The sequence below is a fragment of the Rana temporaria genome, chromosome 1 (genome assembly GCF_905171775.1).
Source record: "Rana temporaria chromosome 1, aRanTem1.1, whole genome shotgun sequence".
NCBI classification, from domain to species: Eukaryota; Metazoa; Chordata; class Amphibia; order Anura; family Ranidae; genus Rana; species Rana temporaria.
This window is the reverse complement of record NC_053489.1, coordinates 310203063-310225281: the sequence shown is the minus strand read 5'-3', so window position 1 is coordinate 310225281 and position 22219 is coordinate 310203063. Positions and strand designations below refer to the sequence as shown.

At 43.8% G+C, this 22219-nt stretch overlaps 1 protein-coding gene across 1 annotated transcript in view; it reads left to right on the top strand.

The window, feature by feature from the left end:
- The first annotated feature begins 7805 nt into the window (after positions 1-7805).
- Positions 7806-22219, top strand: part of IFT74 (intraflagellar transport 74) — a 136518-nt gene continuing 122104 nt past the window's right edge. The window contains exons 1-3 of the mRNA XM_040358623.1: positions 7806-7901; positions 12398-12531; positions 16042-16177. Coding sequence (XP_040214557.1) covers positions 12409-12531; positions 16042-16177 — 259 coding nt within the window. The 5' untranslated portion in view covers positions 7806-7901; positions 12398-12408. The remainder of the gene's footprint in view (positions 7902-12397; positions 12532-16041; positions 16178-22219) is intronic.

The following is a 22219-nucleotide window of genomic DNA, read 5'->3' as shown; positions in this document are numbered from 1 at the left end:
GTTCTAATGATCGCGGCGATACCTCACATGTGTGGTTTGAACACCGTTTTCATATGCGGGCGCTACTTACATATGCGTTCGCTTCTGCACGCGAGCTCGGTGGGACTGGGCACATTGTAAAAAATTATATTACATTTTTTCTTATTTATTTTACCTTTTATTTTTAATTTTTACACTGTTCATTTTTTTTTTTCAGTGTCACGTTTATTCCTATTACAAGGAATGTAAACATCCCTTGTAATAGAAAAAAATCTTATCTTCCCCTCCCAGGGAACAGACCTCCATCGCTGCCAACGACCCTGGAAAGCGGTGGCGGGCACTGGAGTGCGGCAAGAGGGGGGTCCTCTCCCGCCACCAATAAAAGTGATCTTGTGGCTCACTGTTCTACTTTAACCGGCGTGGTCATGCAACATTGTACCCAAATGAAATTTATAATATTTTTTTTATTATATAAACGAAAAAAGACCAACAATTAAAAAAAATAAAAGATATTTTCTGTTACAACACATATCCAATAAAATCTAATTTCTTCATAAATTTAGGCCGAAATGTATTCTGCTAAATGCCTTTGGTAAAAAGAAAAAAAAAATTCTAACAAGGGTATATTGATTGATGTGTGTGAAAGTTCTAGCGTCTACAAACTATGGCCCAGATTCTCTAAAAAACGCCTATCTTTAGGCGGGCGTAGCGTATCTCAGATACACTACGCCGCCGTAACTTAGAGCGGCAGGTCCCGTATTCAGAAACATTTTCCGCTCTAAGTTACGGCGGCGTAGTGTATCTGATACGGCGTAAGCCCGCGTGTTTTATGTTAATGTATCGTGACCCGATAGGCATTGCGGCCGCTCAATGCCTAGTCGACGTGAACGTAACTTACGTCCAGCCCCATTCACGGACGACTTACACAAACGACGTAAAACGTGAAAAATTTGACGCTGTTCCGACGTCCATACCTAACATTAGTACGCCTCATCTACACCTCATTGAGCAGGGGTAACTATACGCCGAAAAATGCCTTGCGCAAACGACGTAAAAAATGCGCCGGACACACGTACGTTTGAGAATCGGCGTATCTAGCTCATTACCATATTCAACACGTAAATCGACAGAAGCGCCACTTAGCGGCCAGCGTAAATATGCAACTTAGATACGACGGCGTAAGAGACTTATGCCGGTCGGATCTAAGACAAATCTATGCGTAACTGATTCTAAGAATCAGGCGCATAGATACGACGCCTCAAACTCAGAGTTACGACGGCGTATCTGGATATACGCTGGCGTAACTCCTACGAGAATCTGGGCCTATATTTATACAGATATGACACTATAATGGTAATGGCGGTGATCAGCAATTTATAGTGGGACTGTGATACAGTGGTGGACAATCTGGTGCTAACAGACACTATTTGGGAGGGGTCACTAACTGACACTGATGTTGCTAGTGACATTACCACTGTAATGATGACACTGGCTGGGAAGGGGTTAACATCTAAGGGAAATCAAGGGGTCGACTGTGTGCCTAACAATCTGTAATGTGTGCTGGTATTTACTTACAGATCTGGCAGTTTTTTCTCCTCTTCTCAGAGAGAAGAAACAGTCAGATCACTGGTTTGTGTTTGTAAACACAGGATCCTGTTCCTCGATTGGCTACAACCAATTCGGCAGGTCCACAGCCAAAGACATTGCCTGGGACATGCTGACAAAATTGCTCTGTACCCAGTGACATCACGGGTCAGCAGGGGGCGGGCACATGCATGCTCCAAACCCGGAAATTGTACATGTACATGATCTAGCCTGGCTGTGCCGCCCACCCACCCGCAGTAAATGTACTATGGGGTGGCGGCACAGAAACACAATATAATACACAATCTTTGGTACAATATAAAAGATGTTGTTGCATCAAGTAAATAGATACCCAACATGCCAAGATTTAAAATTGATAATTGTGTACAGTTCAGTTGAGATGCCGTGACATTTATTATTCATGGAATGCCTTGAATATAAAGATTTTGGGAAACAGTTAAAGCGAAATTAAACACATGAGTTTAAAGCGGTAGTAAACCCATCCAGGTAAATTTTCAGCATATTACTCATTCTAAACTAGTCAACTAGCTGTGTGTAGATGGCTTCCTACGTCTTTCGTTTTAGTACAATCCTTCATTTTCTGAGCAATGACGTCATCGGCGATAACTTTATACATTGCATTTATATGAAAATCAGGGTAACGGAGTTTACTACCGCTGTTAACGGTTTCCCAAAACAGTTACAGTCAAGGCATCCCATGGATATCACAGCTGCTTGTTGCTCTCTAAGTCTCCATTCACATCTAGGCGACAAAACGCCGGACGCTTGTGCCGCTAGAGGGGGAAATTCCCATTGCTGTCTATGGAGATGGTTCACATCTCATAGACGCCGTACGCCTGTCGCCTGAAAAAAAGTCCCGGACCCTTTTTTTCAGGCGGCATTGGCGTTCGCCCATTGACAGCAATGGGAAGAATTTGAAAAAAAAAAAAAGATACACTATCCGCGGCAAAATACACCGCGTACGCGGCGTTGCTTGTCGCGGAGATGTGAATGGAGCCTAACCTGTCGAGCCATCAAATGTCTGGTGTCATACCTGCTCACATGTGCAGCACCATGACAACTGCAGATCAAATAGAGGATAGAATGGCAGCTCCTTTGGCTGTAAAGGATAGGAGGGTTTAGTTCTGCTTTAACCACCTCCCACCCAGACTAATAACGGCTTTCCTGTTCTGGGACAACGTCATGTCGTCGCCCCAGTCTCGCTGCGCTTGGGACATGGTGCAACCCCGATCTTGGTAAGGAGCCAATGACAATGCTCTTTACTCATATGATCAGCTGTGTCCAATCACAGCTGATCACATGTACACCAGCAAATGCTGGTTATTGGCTTTTCTCGACTCACACTGAAAGTGTGTGAGGAGAGAAGAGCCATTCAGTGGCATTTCCTCACAGGGGAGACCTGTATGAATAATCAGGTCACTGTTTACTAGTGTCCTTATCAGTGCAGCCCCAATCTGTGCCCATCAGTGCTACCTATTAGTGTCGCCTATCATTGTCCATAAATGCTGCCGATCAGTGGCACCTATAAGTTTCTATCAGTGCTGCCTTTTAGTGCCTCCTCATCAGTGCCTGTCAGTGCTGTCTCATTAGTGCCGCCTCATCAGTGTCACTTATTGCCCATAAATGCTGCCTAACAGTGCCACCTATAAGTGCCTATCAGTGCTGCATTTTAGTGCTTCCTCATCAGTGCCTGTCAGTGCTGTCTCATTAGTGCCGCCTCATCAGTGTCACTTATCATTGCCCATAAATGCTGCCTAACAGTGCCACCTATAAGTTCCTATCAGTGCTGCCTATTAGTGCCTCCTTATCAGTGCCTGTCAGTGCTGTCTCATTAGTGCCGCCTCATCAGTGTCACTTATTGCCCATAAATGCTGCCTAACAGTGCCACCTATAAGTTCCTATCAGTGCTGCATTTTAGTGCCTCCTCATCAGTGCCTGTCAGTGCTGTCTCATTAGTGCTCAGTTTACAGGGCCGGAGAAAACGGTAAGCAGGTAGGTAGAGGAATTTTATTGCAGAAGACTCAGTGTGTGTTTCTTTTGCAATAAAAGCCTGCCTGCTCACTTTTTCTTACAGGGGAACTAAACCCATCGATTTAACAGTTTCAAAAAAAGTTACTTTCCAGCACATGCCCAGAATGTAACTGTCACTGTCGCAACCAAACTGTGAAACAATCAATTGACTGGTGTCATAACTGATCACATGTGAAGCATCATGGCAGTTGCAGATCAGAGGCCAAGATGGCAGCTGAAAATGATAGGAGGTTTTAGTTCCACTTTAACCACTTAAGACCCGGACTTTTAGGCAGCTAAAGGACCCGGATACTTTTTGTGATTTGGCACTGCGTCGCTTTAACTGACAATTGCGCGGTCGTGCGACGTGGCTCCAAAACAAAATTGGCGTCCTTTTTTCCCCGACAAATAGAGCTTTCTTTTGGTGGTATTTGATCACTTCTGCGGTTTTTATTTTTTGCGCTATAAACAAAGATAGATCGACAATTTTGAAAAAAATACAATATTTTATACTTTTTGCTAGAATAAATATCCCCCAAAAATATATAAAACATTATTTTTTTTCCTCAGTTTAGGCCGATACGTATTATTCTACCTATTTTTGGTAAAAAAAATTGCAATAAGCGTTTATCGGTTGGTTTGCGCAAAATTTATAGCATTTTCAAAATAGGGGATAGTTTTATTGCATTTTTATTAATTATAATTTTTTTACTACTAATGGCTGCGATCAGCGATTTTTTTCATGACTGCGACATTATGGCGGACATTTCGGACAATTTTGACACATTTTTGGGACCATTGTCATTTTCAAAGCAAAAAATGCATTTAAAATGTATTGTTTTCTGTGAAAATGACAATTGCAGTTTGGGAGTTAACCACAAGGGGGCGCTGATGGGGTTATGTGTGACCTCACATCTGTTTCTAACTGTAGGGAGGTGTGACTGTAGGCGTGACGTCATCGATTGTGATTCCCTATATAAGGGATCACACAATCGATGACGCAGCCACAGTGAAGAACAGGGAAGCTGTGTTTACACACGGCTCTCCCCGTTCTTAAGCTCTGGGGAGCGATCGCGGGACTCCATCGGCGATCGGGTCCGCGACCCCACGGCTGGGCTTAAAGGGCAACGTACATATACGTTGATGTGCCCAGCCGTGCCATTCTGCCGACGTAAATCGGCGTGAAGGGGTCCTTAAGTGGTTAATGATATTCAATGGGCTGAAGTAGGATCAAAGTCGGACCAAAGTAGTACAGAGAGCATTTTCAAAGTCGGACCGACTTGAATCGAACCAGTTAAGACAGCTCTCATAGGGAAACATTGATTTTCACACGTCATGCGACATTATTATAGCAAAAAGTAAAAATATTGATTTTTTTTCAAAATTGTTGCTCTAATTTTGTTTATAGCGCAAAAAATAAAAACCGCAGAGGTGATCAAATACCACCAAAAGAAAGCTCTATTTGTGGGAAAAAAAAGACGCCAATTTTGTTTGGGAGCCACGTCGCACGACCGCGCAATTGTCAGTTAAAGCGACGCAGTGCCAAATCACAAAAACTGGCCGGGTCCTTTAGCTGCCTAAAGGTCCGGGTCTTAAGTGGTTAAAGTCGGATCAAAGTAGGATCCTTGTCCTAACCATCCGACTTGTGGCATCCAACATGGTGATTACAGCAGCAGTAAAAGGATTTTATCTCACACTGGGATTGTTTTGATTGGTCAAAGAACAAGTCAGATTATCAGAAAGTCGTATCAAAGTAGTATCCTGTTCATGAAAGTCGGATGGATGTAGGACCAATGTAGGACTGATGTCGCAGAGCAAAGTAGGATGAAAGTCGTGTAGTATAGTGTGAACCCAGCCACAAGCAGTGAAATTGATCAAATCACTTGTGCAAAATAATGGAAAGCCTAAAAACTTGACCTGTTGGCAGTGCCGGCCCAAGACATTGTGCTGCCTGGGACCAAGAATAAAATGCTGCCCCCCCCCCCCAGAAAAAAAATCACGCCCACCAAAAGGCCCCCACATTCATTATTTTATATCATGATAACTAAAGGGGACCCGTCATGGCTCTATACATGTATAAAGGAGTATTAAGAGGACCTGTCATTGCTCTATACATGTATATAGGACTATAAAGAGTACTTGACATGGCTCTATACATGTATAAAGGAGTATAAAGAGGACCTGTCATGGCTCTATACATGTATAAAGAGAACCTGTCATGGCTCTATACATGTATAAAGAGGACCTGTCATGGCTCTATACATGTATATAGAGGACCTGTCGAGACTCTTTACATGTAAAGGAATATAAAGAGGACCTGCCATGGCTCTATAAATGTATATAGGAGTATAAAGAGGACCTGTCATGGCTCTATACATGTATAAAGAGGACCTGTCATGGCTCTATACATGTATATAGAGGACCTGTCGAGACTCTTTACATGTAAAGGAATATAAAGAGGACCTGCCATGGCTCTATAAATGTATATAGGAGTATAAAGAGGACCTGTCATGGCTCTATACATGTATAAAGAGGGCCTGTCATGGCTCTGTACATGCATATAGGCGTATAAAAGGACCTCCCATGGCTCTATACATGTATCCAGGAGTATAAAGGGACCTGTGAATTGCCGGCGGCCACAATGTCTTTTGCGCAAACGAATCAATGTACGCTAATTGTGTTTTTTTTTGGTACCAAAAATATGTAGAAGAATACATATTGGCCTAAACTGAAGAAAATAGTTTATTTTTCTAAATTTTGGGGATATTTATTATAACAAAAAGTTAAAAAATATATATATATATATATATTTATAGCACAAAAAATATGCTGCCCCCTAAAAGTGCTGCCTGGTACCCATGGTACCACCCGATCCCATCATAGGGCCGGTGACTTGTCCTCAATGTTCCACTATGGGGGAAGTTCCTTCACTGATTGCGCAGGCGCAAACTTCCCGACGGAAATCTCCGAACCTCGCCCGGCATCCAGGCTCATTCTTTAACATCCCCGTGGATTGGAGGATGTTAAAAAAAGAGCCGAGCGGGCGAAGCGAGCCATCCGAGCGCAGCGAGGACGTGAGGCCGACTGGCCACTTTCCTCTAAGTCCACGCGGCCTTGAATGCCGGCCGCCGTTCGGGGATTTCCGTCAGCAAGTTTGCACCTGCGCAGTGCTTGAAGGAACTTTCCCGATAGCTGGAACCATCTCTGCGCATCAGTTCGCGCATGCGCTGGAACTTCCATGATACATGGAACCAGCACGGCAGATCACCGGCTCTGCCTGTTGGCAGCAGCCAATCAGAAAACAGAAGTCCCCAAAGCTGGAAGGAAGACCGGGTGAAGATGGAAGCCTCTGCAGCGGTGACAGCGATGACAGCGTGCCGCTGCAGAGGCTTCCTTTTGGGCCTCATTCGCAAAACTGAAAACGCAGTAAAAAATGCATAGGTGTGAAGCGGGCCTTAAGGGAAGTCTTTCATATTGTGCTTGTATGTGGTGAATAGTAGCACATTACCATGCAGGTGGAAACTGTTTTTTTTTTCTTCTTCTTTTTTACCAAGTTTCAAGTGGTAGTAAACTCTTTTTTTTATTTGCACCTACAGGTAAGCTCATAATAAAATTGATAACTATCACAGCTGCTTCTGCTCTACCGCTTTAACCTTAGTTAGCTCTAGCCTGGACATCTTCAAGTGACAGAAGTTTGAGAAGAACAACCATGAAAGCCTGCCTGTCTTGGTGGGCGGTGAGGTTAATCCTGGTTGTCTTCATCAGCTTCCTGACACTTCTGGTTGAGATTGGATAGCATGTCCCCCACTACATTCAGTGGTTCCTTCCAATGTCACCTGTAGTGACGTATGGCTTAGTGGAAGAAACCACTGAGGGCAGTGGGGGGACAGACTATACAAAACACCCAGAAGTATCAGGCAGCTCATAAAGAGGGTACAAGTTTACCTCACCGCCCACCAGATAGGTAAGTGCTCCTCCTCTAGGTTAGGGTCACTTATGGTGACTAGCTTGGGTGACCCATAAAGGAAGCAAGCACTGACTACTCGATGACAGAACTCATTACTAAGTACAGGCCCGCTTTAATCGCTGGTGTCTACAGAACGTAACCCCCGGGACAGCCGTCTGTCACCCATCACTTTACATCTTTCTTCTCACGCACGGCAATCCTGGTTACGTCACCTAACGTGCACTAACATTGCTTGGTGCTCGCGAGAACTTAGCGCTCCACGGATTGGGTAAACGAACCCACGTGGCTCCAGTTGCTAAGATACCGTGAGGCCGCAGAAAGCGGAGGAGACCGGAGAGATGTGAGTGTCTGTTGTGTGAGACGTTCTTCTCTCTCCTATAGTATGATCCATAGATAGGATTTAGCGTGTGAGGACATAGGTAAATACTGGGCTGGTGGTATAGTTAGTGACAGTGAGGATCAGCTCACCAAGCAAGGTGCTATTGTAGGATATGCTGGGACTCTTAGTTCTACAGTAGATACAGGCTATGTGCTGCTTTATGGAACACGTGATTAGAATGTGTAAACAATCTTTGCCTTTCCTGATCATGTGTTATTTTAAAAACCCTTAACGGTTTTTATTTCCATACAAGTCTATGAGAGTGCAGAATTAGTTTGAAGGTGATCAGAGGGAGGTCAGCTGCAGGTCACATGATGCAACTGTCATATCTGAGCAAACTGCTGTCATCCATGGCGCAAGGGGGCTAGAGCAGGATGTTATGTTGTGATTGGGGGGACTGTACTGTGTTGGGGGACTTTAATAGGAAGGAGCAGGGCTTTTTTTCAGGGGGAACTTGGAGGAACTCAGTTCCACCACCTTTAGCTCAGACCCTTTGGTGCCTGCTCATCACAACCACTTGTAAACACAGAAGTCTGGTTTCTGAGTTTACAAGTGACAGCTCTGCACTCTGTGTGTAACCCTCCTGAACTCTGCACTCTGTATGTAATGCAATCCTGTTATGCAATGCCCCTTTAAGACCCTTCTACTGTTTGTGAAATCTGAACGGGGTAGTGGTTGAGTTCCTGCACCTATTTTCTGAGGAAAAAAAGCTCTGGGAAGGGGGACCCTGATGGGATGGGGACGACTGGTTTGAAAAAGGCAATTTAATAGGGGGGGGGGGGGGTATGTAAAGGGGGCTGATTCTGATGTAAAGGGGGTAACAATGGCGTAAGGAGTGGGTGACATCATCATCATCCACTGCAGATGTCAGTGCCCTTCAGCCCAATATATACAATTCAGGACTGGGGTATCTTGTGATTTTTGTATACTTTTAAAATGTGCCATGACTCCAAAAAAAAAAAAGTTGAAAAAAGCTGGCTTATTACATGTGCTTTTCATTGCAGCCACATAGAGATATAGGCCCGGATTCACAAAGCACTTGGGCCGACGTATCTCCATTGCAGCCACATAGAGATATAGGCCCGGATTCACAAAGCACTTGGGCCGACGTATCTCCATTGCAGCCACATAGAGATATAGGCCCGGATTCACAAAGCACTTGGGCCGACGTATCTCCATTGCAGCCACATAGAGATATAGGCCCGGATTCACAAAGCACTTGGGCCGACGTATCTCCATTGCAGCCACATAGAGATATAGGCCCGGATTCACAAAGCACTTGGGCCGACGTATCTCCATTGCAGCCACATAGAGATATAGGCCCGGATTCACAAAGCACTTGGGCCGACGTATCTCCATTGCAGCCACATAGAGATATAGGCCCGGATTCACAAAGCACTTGGGCCGACGTATCTCCATTGCAGCCACATAGAGATATAGGCCCGGATTCACAAAGCACTTGGGCCGACGTATCTCCATTGCAGCCACATAGAGATATAGGCCCGGATTCACAAAGCACTTGGGCCGACGTATCTCCATTGCAGCCACATAGAGATATAGGCCCGGATTCACAAAGCACTTGGGCCGACGTATCTCCATTGCAGCCACATAGAGATATAGGCCCGGATTCACAAAGCACTTGGGCCGACGTATCTCCATTGCAGCCACATAGAGATATAGGCCCGGATTCACAAAGCACTTGGGCCGACGTATCTCCATTGCAGCCACATAGAGATATAGGCCCGGATTCACAAAGCACTTGGGCCGACGTATCTCCATTGCAGCCACATAGAGATATAGGCCCGGATTCACAAAGCACTTGGGCCGACGTATCTCCATTGCAGCCACATAGAGATATAGGCCCGGATTCACAAAGCACTTGGGCCGACGTATCTCCATTGCAGCCACATAGAGATATAGGCCCGGATTCACAAAGCACTTGGGCCGACGTATCTCCATTGCAGCCACATAGAGATATAGGCCCGGATTCACAAAGCACTTGCGCCGACGTATCTCCAGATACGCCGCGTAAGTGCAAATATGCGCCGTCGTATCTGTGCGCCGGACCCACAAACTAAGATACGCCTAAAAACAGGCTTCATCCCACCAACGTAACTTGCTGGCGTAGAGTGGGCGCATATTTACACTGGACGCATTTGGCGCTCCCATTGATTTTCTATTTAAATATGTAAAGTTCTACGTCCGGCGTAAAGTTATGCCCCATAAAGGAGGTGTAACTCCGCAGCATCCATGCAAAGGGCTGCACCAGGGAACACAAGCCGACGTATTTTACGTAGTTTACGTTGGACGTGAATATGACTGGACATAGGTTACGATCACGCCGTAGGCAGTGATTCGACGTATCTTAGGGAGTTGTTCTGACGTGATTCTGAGCATAAGCACTGGGATGCCTCCACGGGACGGCGCATGCGCCGTTCATTATACATATCTGTCTGGCGCCCAGCCCATCATTTGCATGGGGTCACGTCTCATTAGCATGGCTCACGCCCACTTCCACCTACGCCGGCTTACACCAAGGAAACCCAGCACAGTTTTGGGAGCAAGTGCTTTGTGAATTCCATGCTTGCCTCTCTGCGCTGCGTCGGCGTAGCGTACAGGAGATACGCTACGGCGGCATAAATGTGCGCCACTGTCTGTGAATCCGGGCCATGGGGAACTAGGAGAGGATAAAATGATAGTATGCTGACATTATGCCCCCCCTGACTTTTTTTGGTCAACACCAGATCAGTTGGGCTAGATCTAGCCCTGCTGTGGTTAGGAACACATGAGCGGACCTGGGTGCAAACTATCTGCATACAGGGCTGCTCTTCTCTCCCTAACACTTGAGCCTGTCACTGATTTGTACAGGCTTCTGGAATGCAAACACCCAGCTGTAACCATCGCAGAAGGATGCCGATCATGACAGTGTACAGTTCTGAACAGCTTTGTGAATGAGCCCACAATCATCTGTGTTCATTTCATTATGATTAGTGGGAATCTGATCATCTGTTTTATTTAAATGCCAAAGAAAATCCTAATATATTAAAAAAGGAGAGAACAAAAAGCACCCAAGCCACTCAAATAACAAAATAATGTTTTGATTCACACAAAGCTAGCAATTGTCACCAAATACCTTACAATCCAACCAGACAAAGGGGGTTATTTATTAAAGGCAAATCCACTTTGCACTACAAGTGCAAAGTGCACTTTAAATTGCACTGAAAGTGCACTTGGAAGTGCAGTCGCTGTAGATCCGAGGGGGACATGCAAGGAAAATAAAAAAACGCATTTTAGCTTGTACATGATTGGATAATAAAATCAGCAGAGCTTCCCCTCATTTCAGATCTAGCCCTCAGATTTACAGCGAGTGCACTTTGCACTTGTATTTTGGACTTGTAGTGCAAAGTGTATTTCCCTTTCGTAAATAACCTCCAATGAGATATTCTCAGCTGCATGTATGCTCACCCCTTGTATACTTGCAGCTGCAGGGCAGACAATGCCTTGGCTACTTATGATTGGCTGTCTGCAGGGATAGCCCAAGCGGGTTCAGACTCCAAACACACTCAAGCCCATCTTTAATGAGGACCTACCGAATCTATCAAATTAAGCAGGCCCTTGTACTACATAGTTTTTAGTAGATGTTAGACCTGGGACGGTTTTCAAGCGCCTAAGCGCTAGAAATAGCCTGTGCTAAGCGCCTGAAAATGTCTCCCATTCATTGCAGTGTGTCTTTTCACAGTTCACATTCGGGTAGTGCGGTTACGGGATGTTACAAAAAGTCCTTCAAGCAGCATCTTTGGGGCAAGTTGGAAGCGCTGTATTTACCGCTCCCAAAAACGCCCTGCCCATTGGAATGAATGGTGCAGTGCTTTAAAAGCGCCTGAAAAGTGCAGCAAAACAAAACTTTTTACCCCTTTCTGTTCGGTAAAAAGCACCCCACTAGCGTCCGAAAAGTGTCGCACTTAACGCTAAAGCACCACTAAAACGAGCGCCGCTTTAGCGCTAACGGCTAGCGCTTTCAGTGTGAGAGCAGCCAATTAGAATAGAGTTCAATCAGATTGTAACATGCATGGTGATCTTAAGGAGGAGTTTGACTGGTTTGTTGTAGTTATTTGCGCTTCTTTATTAAATAGGGTTTACAAAGGCATGACTGTTCTGAACAGATCAGGCAATGATCTATTGTCTGTTGGTGTCCTCCATACCTACTGACTGTCTCTTCATGTCAGGTGTGGGGGAGGGTAATCTTACAAAGAGGCAGATTATAAAACCCGTCTATGCTATGTTAGAATATGCCTTCGTAGGTAACTCTACCTTTTAAAGTTGATGAGCTGCTAAACTAGAACCCACTACCTTTGGGTGTATACAAGAATATTCAATATTCCTTATATCTTTACTGACATGAAACTCACTGTATTATATTAGCCATTATTTTTATGTTTTCCTTATTTTCCTTTCAGCGTCACTTAACATGGCGAGCAGTCAACGGCCGCCATCAGCTCGTCCCATCTCAAGGGGAGGTATTGGCTCTATTCCAAACAGACCTCCAACTGGAATGAGAGCCCCACCAACAGCAAGCAGGCTTCCAACTGCTGTAAGTACTCCCTATGTTTCTCCATATGCAAATGGTACTCTGGTATCAAGTCTGTTGTGAAAAGCTGAAGAAGCAGTAGTACTGTACTGATACCGGACTGTTGGTCCTGAAACTGTATGTTATCATCTGTACCCTAAACATTCCTGTAGCCTCCAGAAGCCTTTTTTTGGTTGGAGATTAAATTGATTGTCTCCTTTTTATCTGATAGTTCTTCAAGGTACATAAAACATGGAGCAGGTATAGGGAATAAAAGCATTGTACATATTACTGATCATCACTGCTGTCTGTGTCGCCTTACTTCTTGTCCATGAGACACAAATCTCTCCGAAGTAGTGTTAAAGTAGAAGTATAGGCAAAACATTTTTTTTCTTTCATTTTGAATAGAACAAGGGAGGGTTATAACACAAAAAATCTGTGTTCTGTTGCAAAGACACAGGACTATAGCCAAACAGGAAGTAAGAGGAAATCCTTGCAAATTAAAGTGGTGTAAAACCTCTCATATATCCGGTGAAATGACTGGCCTCAGATGATACACAGGGATGAAACAAATCCTCCTACAAGTTTTACTTATTTATCTGCAGTCTTCTCTTCCCTAGGAGGTGGAGAGCTGCAGTTAGAGCAATTGTACACTGTGTGAGAGCTAAAAAGATTATAGCAATGTGATAGGTTGTGTAAACATAAAATGTCCATCCACAAATGGAAGCCTTCACAAGGAGATTGGAAGCAAAATCCAGAAGGAGCTACAGAGTATAACAGAGAACAGAGGCGCCTTTAAGTGTAGCAATATGGTTACATTTAATGAAGGTAAAACATTTAGCAACTCGGATGATTAAAAGAGGCACATCTTAGTATGCAGGCATCCGGGGTAAAGCTGTCCACATAGACCGTCCTCCACACTGATGGTTCTCATCGCTGCAGGTCTGCAATTGTGACTGGGAAGACTACCCTTCAGTGGGGCTATCTGAAAGCGAGGCTTGAAGCACAGCGTGGAAAGGTGCGGAGAACGGTCTATATGGACAGATTTACCCCAGATGCCTGCATACTTGGATGTGCCTGTTTCAACTACTTAACCTCTAGCCGACCAGTCACAACAGTTATACTGCGGCAGGTTGGCATGGCTGCGCAAATCTCCATAGCTGTACGTCGCTCCTTTAAGACGTCATAGCAGGCGCGCGCACACGCTCGTCGTGTGTCCGGAGTCGATGTGCATGCTCGGTGGGCGCCATTTCCGCCTGGCACCCGCGATCGCTTGTGACAAAATGAGAACGGGGGTGTGTGTGTGTGTAAACACACAAGTCCCTGTTCTCTTAGGGGAGAGGAGACCGATTGTGTGTTTTACCGAAAATATGTAGAAGAATATATATATCAGCCTAAACTAATAAAGACATTTGTTTGTTTTTTGGGGGATATTTATTATAACAAAAAGTACAAAATATTTTTTTTTTGTTTTATAGCGCAAAAAATAAAAACCTTGATCAATAATCACCAAAATAAGGCTCTACTTGTGGGGGAAAAAAGGACTTGCATTTTGTTTGGGTACAACATAGCACGACCGCGCAATTGTCGGTTAAAGTAAAGCAGTGCCGTATCGCAAAAAATGGCCTGGTCAGGAAGGGGGACAAATCCTTTCGGGGCTGAAGTGGTTAGGGACCAAGCCTATTTTTTCAAACTTGTTGTTTACAAGTTCAAATCAGGTTCTTTTGCTAGAAAATTACTTAGAACCCCCAAACATAATATATACATATGATTTTTTTTCCCAGACACCATAGGGAATAAAATGGCAGTCATTGCAATACTTTGTCACACCCTATTTGGGCAGCAGTCTTAGAAGCGCAATTTTGGGGGAAAATTATTTTTTTTTAATTAAAAAAATATGACATCAATAAAGTTAGCCCAATTTTTTTCTATATTGTGAAAGATAATGTTACACCGAGGTAAAGTGATACCCAACATGTCACGCTTCAAGATTGGAATGGCGAATGGAATGGAACGTTGACCCTTAAAGATTTGGTCAGGTTTCCAGTTTTGAGTTACAGAGAAGATCTTAAGCTAGAATTAGCTCTATTGATCGCGGCGATGCCTCGCATGTGTGGTTTGCACATCGTTTTCATATGCAGGCTTGACTTCATATGCGTTTGCCTCTGCACGCGAGCTCGGGGGGGGGGGACAAGGCGCTTTAAAAAGAATATATATTTATTTTTTCCTATTTATTTTTTATTTTTACACTCTCTTTAAAAAAAAAAAAAAAAATGTTGGTCACATTTATTCCTATTACAAGGAATGTAAACATCCCTTCTAATAGAAAAAAAGCATGTCAGGACCTCTTTAATGTGAGATTTGGGGTTAAAAAGACCTCGAATCTCATATTTACATTTAAAAGCAATACAAAAAAAAATACCCCTTTTTAAGACCATTGGGTGGAAGTGACGTTTGACGTCGCTTCTGTCATCCAATGTTATGGAGCCAAGTGGGGGCCATCTTTCCTTCAATCAACTCCATGCCTCAGAGGGGAAAGGACCCGATTGTCTCTGACGGCTCCGGTAAGCGGCAAAGACCAACGCGGAGCGGCTGGAGGAGGTGGGGCACCTCTCCTGCCGCCGATAAAAGTGATCTCGTGGGGAATCTGCCACAGAGACCACTTTTATTTGAAAGCGGACCGCCCGCTGTTTAAAAAGATACCAGAGTTATGGCAGCTATCGGCATGAGTGCGAAAAAAGCCTGACTTTTTTTTTTCTTTTCTTTATTACACTTTTACCCCTTCTTATCTGAGCTGTTGACCCAAACCATTCCATTAGTTTTATTGATTTGCTGAGCTTAAACTGTAGGTATAGCCCAAACTTTCTATTAGTGGAAGGATTAAACCATTGGGAGGTTTTCCTTTCATGTCCAGTCCTGAATGTGCAACAAAAAGTGAGGCCTCTGGAACAGGCGACCCCATTTTAAGGGATCCCCTTACTTCTTTTTATGGTGACAATTGTAACATTTTAGAATTCTGCTGCTAGAGCGGTCATCACAGCATCACAGCATCTTCTCCCCTATGCTCCAGCAGTCTAAGGTCTACTTTTGTCATCATTTCTGTCTCTGTATGAATAATCATCAGGACAGACAGGGTGGTTGTCTCTTCCCAGCAGAGGCACAGACCACAAGATAAACTGCTAGTACTAACCTTTCTCCAAACAATCCAAAACTTAAAACTGGGCAAAATATACACTAGAAGAAAATGTTGTACTACAGAATTTTTTATTTTTTTTGTCTGTCTATTTTTTTTAGTATGACATTGTGAGTATTTTTATAATAATAAATATAACAATACAATTACAATACAAAATAATAAATGTAGAAATTGTGACTCAATTTTGAGAAAATGTTTCTATTTAAATAACTTTCTTTTTTATTTATTTTTTATTCTATGAATGTACCATTAGTTGATATTATTACAGTCTAGTTCAGTGTTGGTGTAATCAGCCCTATGTTCCATTGTGGGTTTTATTACTGATTTCGTTTCTGTAGATGCTGCCTGGCACTGCCAGACCTGGGACACGTGGTGGGCCACAGGGTGCAAGTGGAGTACTTACAGCACAGATAAGAGTAGCAGACCGACCTGTTACTCAGCAAGGCTTGAGTGGAATGAAAACTGGGATAAAAGGTAGAACTGACTTTGTATAAACAACAAAAATGTAGTAATTATAGAAAAAAAAATTTTTATATATATATAAAATTACATATAATATGTGTGTGTGTGTGTGTGTGTGTGTGTGTGTGTGTGTGTGTGTGTGTATATATATATATATTGTATGTATATAATATATAGAAATATCATTATGGTGTTATTATTTCTACAGCCTTATATATGTTTATAGTTCTGCTCAACAATTGGTTGTAAGCTATCACTTGCATGTTCTACATTGCCGGTGCACTGTTTGTTGCCTTTTTTTTTTTTTTTAAATGCTTTTCCTGGATTTGCATTATGTCAGCAAACAGCAAAAAGAAGTGGACCTGTTGTGTGCTCACATGACGCATGGTAAAAATAAAATAAAAAATGACGGTAAGTATATGAAAGCAATTTTTTGTTTTCCCGACGCTGAGTCATGTTCGCACACTACAGATCAGCTGCTCCCATTTATGTGCTGACATGACTCGGAGCCGAGAAAGGAAAATTTAAATTTTCTGTAATTTTACAAATCTAACAGCAGAGGGCAACCTTTTTAACAGTAGTGATTTAAAGGGGTTGGAAAGGTTTGTTTTTTTTATTTTCTAAATAGGTTCCTTTAAAGTGGAGGTTCACCCAAAAAATCTATTTTTAACATTAGTTTGAGGCCAATTATGTGAAGCACAATCGGGTGTTTTTTTTAAAATCAATGCAGTACTTACCGTTTTAGAGAGAGATGTTCTCTGCGGCTTCCGGGTATGGGCTGCGGGACTGGGCGTTCCTATTTGATTGACAGCCTTCTGACGGTCGCATACAGCGTGTCACGAGTTCCCGAAAATACCCGAACGTCGGTGCGCAGGCACCGTATAGAGCCGCACCGACGTTCGGCAACTCGTGACGCGCTGTATGCGACCGTCGGAAGGCTGTCAATCAAATAGGAACGCCCAGTCCCAAAGACCATACCCGGAAGCCGCGGAGAACATCTCTCTAAAACGGTAAGTACTGCATTGATTTAAAAAAAAAAACACCCGATTCTGCTTCACATAATTAGCCTCAAACTAATGTTAAAAAAATTTTTTTCGGGTGAACCCCCACTTTAAGCAAGTGCATTCACAGCTTCTCCCCGCAGGGAAGTAGTCCCAAGGGAGGGGGCGAGCACGCTGACTAACCCCCAGCCAGAACGGCTTGGATGATGGGGGCAAGCTTACAGGAAGTGAGAAATTTAGACAAAGAAAAAAAACATTTAGAAGGGAAATGGAAGGAAAAGGTAAGTAACCCAAAAATGCACTAGCTTAAAGGAACCTATTTAGAAAATAAAAATGAACTTTTACAACCCCTTTAAAGTGGGATTAAAGTCTTGTTTTTTTAACCACTTCAATACAGTGCCTTTTCACCCCCTTCCTGCCCAGGCCAATTTTCAGCTTTCAGTGCTGTAACATTTTGAATGCCAATTGTGCGGTCGTGCGACATTGTACCCAAATTACATTTTGATAATTTTTTTCCCCACAAATAGAGCTTCCTTTTGGTGGTATTTGATCACCTCTGCGGTTTTAATTTTTTTGCACTATAAACAAAAAAAGACAGACAATTTTGAAAAAAAACCCACAATATTTATTACTTTTTGATATAATAAATATCCCCGATTTAAAAATTAAGATTTTTCCTCAGTTTAGGCTGATATGTATTCTACATATTTTTAGCAAATATCGCAATAACCGTATATTGATTGGATTTCGCAAAAGTTATAGCATCTACAAAATAGGTTATTGATTTATGTCTTTTTTTTTTTCTTTACTAGTAATGGCAGTGATCTGTTTTTTTTATTTTTTTTATTTTATTACTCTTTTTTTTATCGGGAGTGCCACATTGCGGACACATCGGACACTTTTGACACAATTTTGGGACCATTCACATTTATACAGCGATCAGTGCTATAAAAATGCTATAAAACTGCACTGATTACTGTGTAAATGTGACTGGCAGAGAAGGGGTTAACACTAGGGGGCGATCAAGGGGTTAATTGTTTTACCTAGGGAGTGATTCTAACTGTAGGGCGAGGGGACTCACAAGGGGAGGAGACATATGGATGTTCCTTTGTACTGGGAACACACGACCAGTTCTCCTCTCACCTGACAGCATGTGGATCTGTGTGTTTACACACACAGATCCTCGTCCCTGCTCTGTAATGACATCACGGCCCTGCCGGGCATGCGCATCAGGTCCCGAGTGATGCGGCAAGTGCGTGCTGCCATCGGTGCGCGCTCTCTACAATGCCGGGAAGCCGAAGGCGTCATATGACGGCAGCCCGTAGGGACAGAGGGTTCCTGCCGCCACCATATTACAATGGCTCGGGTGGCAAGTGGTTAAATAACAAACATGTTATATTTACCTGCTCTGTGCACTGGTTTTGCACAGAGCAGCCCAGATCCTCCTCTTCTTGTGTCCACCCTCGACGCGCCTGGCCCCTCCCTCCTGTTAAATGACTCCACTCTGGGGGCCCCCATGCAGGTTTGCTCCCGAGCCTCGGAGGGCCGAGGCTCTCGTGAACATCGCTGGATCAAGATGGGGCTCAGATAAGTATTAGTGGGGTTGCTGCACACAGAAGGTTTTTGATCTTTATGCATGGAATGCCTTTACATCTTTAATACTAAGTCCTTGGGCTGATTCTTTGAACAAATGTAATATTAAGCTGTGTTGTTTTAAGAACAGATAACAGACTTTCCATTGACATGGCATAGGTAACAGGACCTCCTCCAGCAATAAAACTCATGTGTCCCTGACGTAGTTTCCTTAGATCAGCATTACACATCTGCTTCTTAATAATCAGCTTACTATTTACATCAGGAATATGTTGATGGTAAGGATACAGCAGGGTTGCCCATCCTTTTGAAGAGCGAGGGCCACTTAAGCAAACAGTCGCGGGCCACAATGAGCAGACAGGGAAACGACAAACTGTACTTTGAGCCCTCCAATCCTATCCGCACAGACGGAAAGGGACGGATCCCTTTCTGTTTTTTATTTCGCGGATCAGATTGGAGGTAGGCGGGTATAAACGAATACAATACCATTTACATCTGCCGCTCCATAGAGGTGAATGGAGGGTCCGATTGGGTCCGCCTGGAATACCGGAGGACCCGATTGGACTGATCGTGTGAAAGGGGCCTAAGGCTGCTTTCACACTGATGCACTTCAGTTTAGGCCCCATGTACACGGGACGCTGCTAAACATACGTTCAGAGGCAGTTGGATGCTTTTTTTAACTGCCCCTGAACTCATTCAATGTTATCCTATGTGACCATGTACACAGTCCTGTGTATTGCCATTTTTAGGCAGTTGCGTTTAGGAGCGTTTCGTTTTTTAGAGGCGTTTTTTGTTTATTTAAATTTTGTTTTTATTCAATTTTTTAAACACATATATAATTTACATTTCATTGCCAATAAGCGTACAAAAAGATTCACATTTAAAATGAAATTAACATTTCATACACATAAATAACAACAATATAGGTCAATCCTGCATCCTCCTGATTTTTCTTTCTCTTCTGCCTCTGCCCTCCCACCCCCGGCGTTTTTTGTTTTTGGCCATTTAATAAATATATATATATTTATTATTATTATTTTAAATGCAAACGCGTCATGTAAACACGGCTAAACAGAGGTTTTAAATGTGGGTTACTATATGTCAAGTTAAATCGTTCAGGAGCAGTTGTAAATACGTCCCGTGTACATGAAGACTTACTTTACATTGGCTGCACTTTGCCATAGAATTCTATATCTTGCAGGTGTGGTGGACTTTCTGGAAGCGCCCCATACCTGCAGCTAATAACAGAAGTCTATGACTTTGTGCCAGTAAATCGCAGGCGCACTGCACCTGTTGGTCAGTTTGAAAACAGCCCAGTGTATCTAGTGTACGAGTGTAGAGAACAGATATGCCTATTGCTGTTTTGATTTTATTAAAAAACTGACCTCAATCTTCACTTCTTCCTCAGGATTCCTGCAGGTATTTCTGGCTGCTGCCATCCCCCAGGGTGGGAATGGCTGTCGGGTACTGCTGGCTGTACCTTAGGGCAGGTCTGGCTGGCGGCTGCTGCTATCCCCCAGGGTGGGAATGGCTGTCGGGTACTGCTGGCTGTACCTTAGGGGAGGTCTGGCTGGCGGCTGCTACTGTCCCCCAGGGTGGGAATGGCTGTCGGGTACTGCTGGCTGTACCTTAGGGGAGGTCTGGCTGGCGGCTGCTACTGTCCCCCAGGGTGGGAATGGCTGTCGGGTACTGCTGGCTGTACCTTAGGGGAGGTCTGGCTGGTGGCTGCTGCTGTCCCCCAGGGTGGGAATAACTGTCGGGTACTGCTGGCTGTACCTTAGGGCAGGTATGGCTGGCGGCTGCTGCTATCCCCCAGGGTGGGAAAGTCTGGCGGCTGCAGCTGAATTTCCTACAGGGTGGGTATGCCTGGCAGGTACTGCTGGCTGTCCTCCAGGGCAGGTATGGCTGACGGCTGCTGCTGGCTGTTTGAAGCAGTTTGTGAGCTAGTAAAAATTGAGGTGTCCTCAGTTGTGTTAAAGCTGAACTCCAGGAATCTTAAAAAACCTTCCTTGCAGTGAGGCTGTGCCCACATTGTAAGGTTTGAAGTGGTATTAAACACAAATCCAAAATTGTAATATATTGCAGCTTGCCAATCATTAAATGTGGTGGCTGCATTCGTTTTTTTTTTTTTTTTTTTTTTTTTTTTAGGCTTTTTTCCACCTGTCTTTTCACTTGGTGATCTGGCCAGCAACACATCTCCTGTATTATACAGACATCACTCTAGATGAATGAGCACAGGAGGCACATTTAAAAATGTTAGATGGAATAGCAGATTTAAATAAGCTAACAAAATGAAGCCAAACTCCACTGTAATAGCCAAATCGGTTACAGCAACCCGTTTTTTATTTTTTATTTTCCTTTTGGCATAAAAGATTTACAGTACATAAATAATAAAATCTGATCATTTTAATCACCTGTCAGTGTTAAATGGTTTTTCTCACCTCTGCTCTGTAACTGCAAGCCGTTCTGTTGAAAAATAGACTTACTGGTTGGATCACCAGATGAAAATAGAAGAAAGAAAGCCTAAAAAGAAAACGAATGCAGCCACCACATCTAAGCATTGGTACACTGCAATATAATAAATGTTTTGGGGCAGATCCACAGAGAGAGTACGCCGGCGTATCTACTGATACGCCGGCGTACTTTCAAATTACCCGCGTCGTATCTTTAGTTTGAATCCTCAAACCAAGATACGATGGCATCTGGGTTAGATCCGACAGGCGTACGGCTTCGTACGCCTTCGGATCTTAGATGCAATACTTCGGCGTCCGCTGGGTGAAGTTCTCGTCGTTTTCCGCGTCAGGTATGCAAATTAGCTATTTCCGATGATCCACGAACGTACGCGCGGCCGTCGCATTCTCTTACGTCGTCTCTAGTCGGCTTTTTCCGGCGTATAGTTAAAGCTGCTATTTTGCGGCGTATAGTTAGAATTGCCATGTTAAGTATGGCCGTCGTTCCTGCTTCGAAATTTGAATTTTTTTTTTTTTTTTTGCGTAAGTCGTCCGTGAATCGGGATGGACGTAATTCACGTCTAAGTTAGCGCAATGCACGGCGGGAAATTTAGAAACGGAGCATGCACAGTTCATTCGGCGCGGGGGCGTGCTTCATTTAAATGAAACACGCCCCCTAATCGCCGATTTGAATTCCGCGTCGTTACACAGCTTGAGATGCACTACGCCGCCGTAACTTACGGCATGAATTCTTTGGGGATTCGAACCAGGAAAAAGTAAGTTACAGCGGCGTAGCGTATCTCACATACGCTGCGCCGATCTAATTCTATGTGGATCTGCCCCTTTCTTTTTGGTTTAATACTGCTTAAGCTGCTTGTTTAGGTCAGGGGGCACATAGAAGATTTACTTATGATCCTCCGTGCTGCTAGACCGGTCACCGTAGCATCTTCTTCTCCCCTATGCTCCAGCAGTCTAAGGTCCTCTTATGTCATTAAGACTGATGCAAGGTT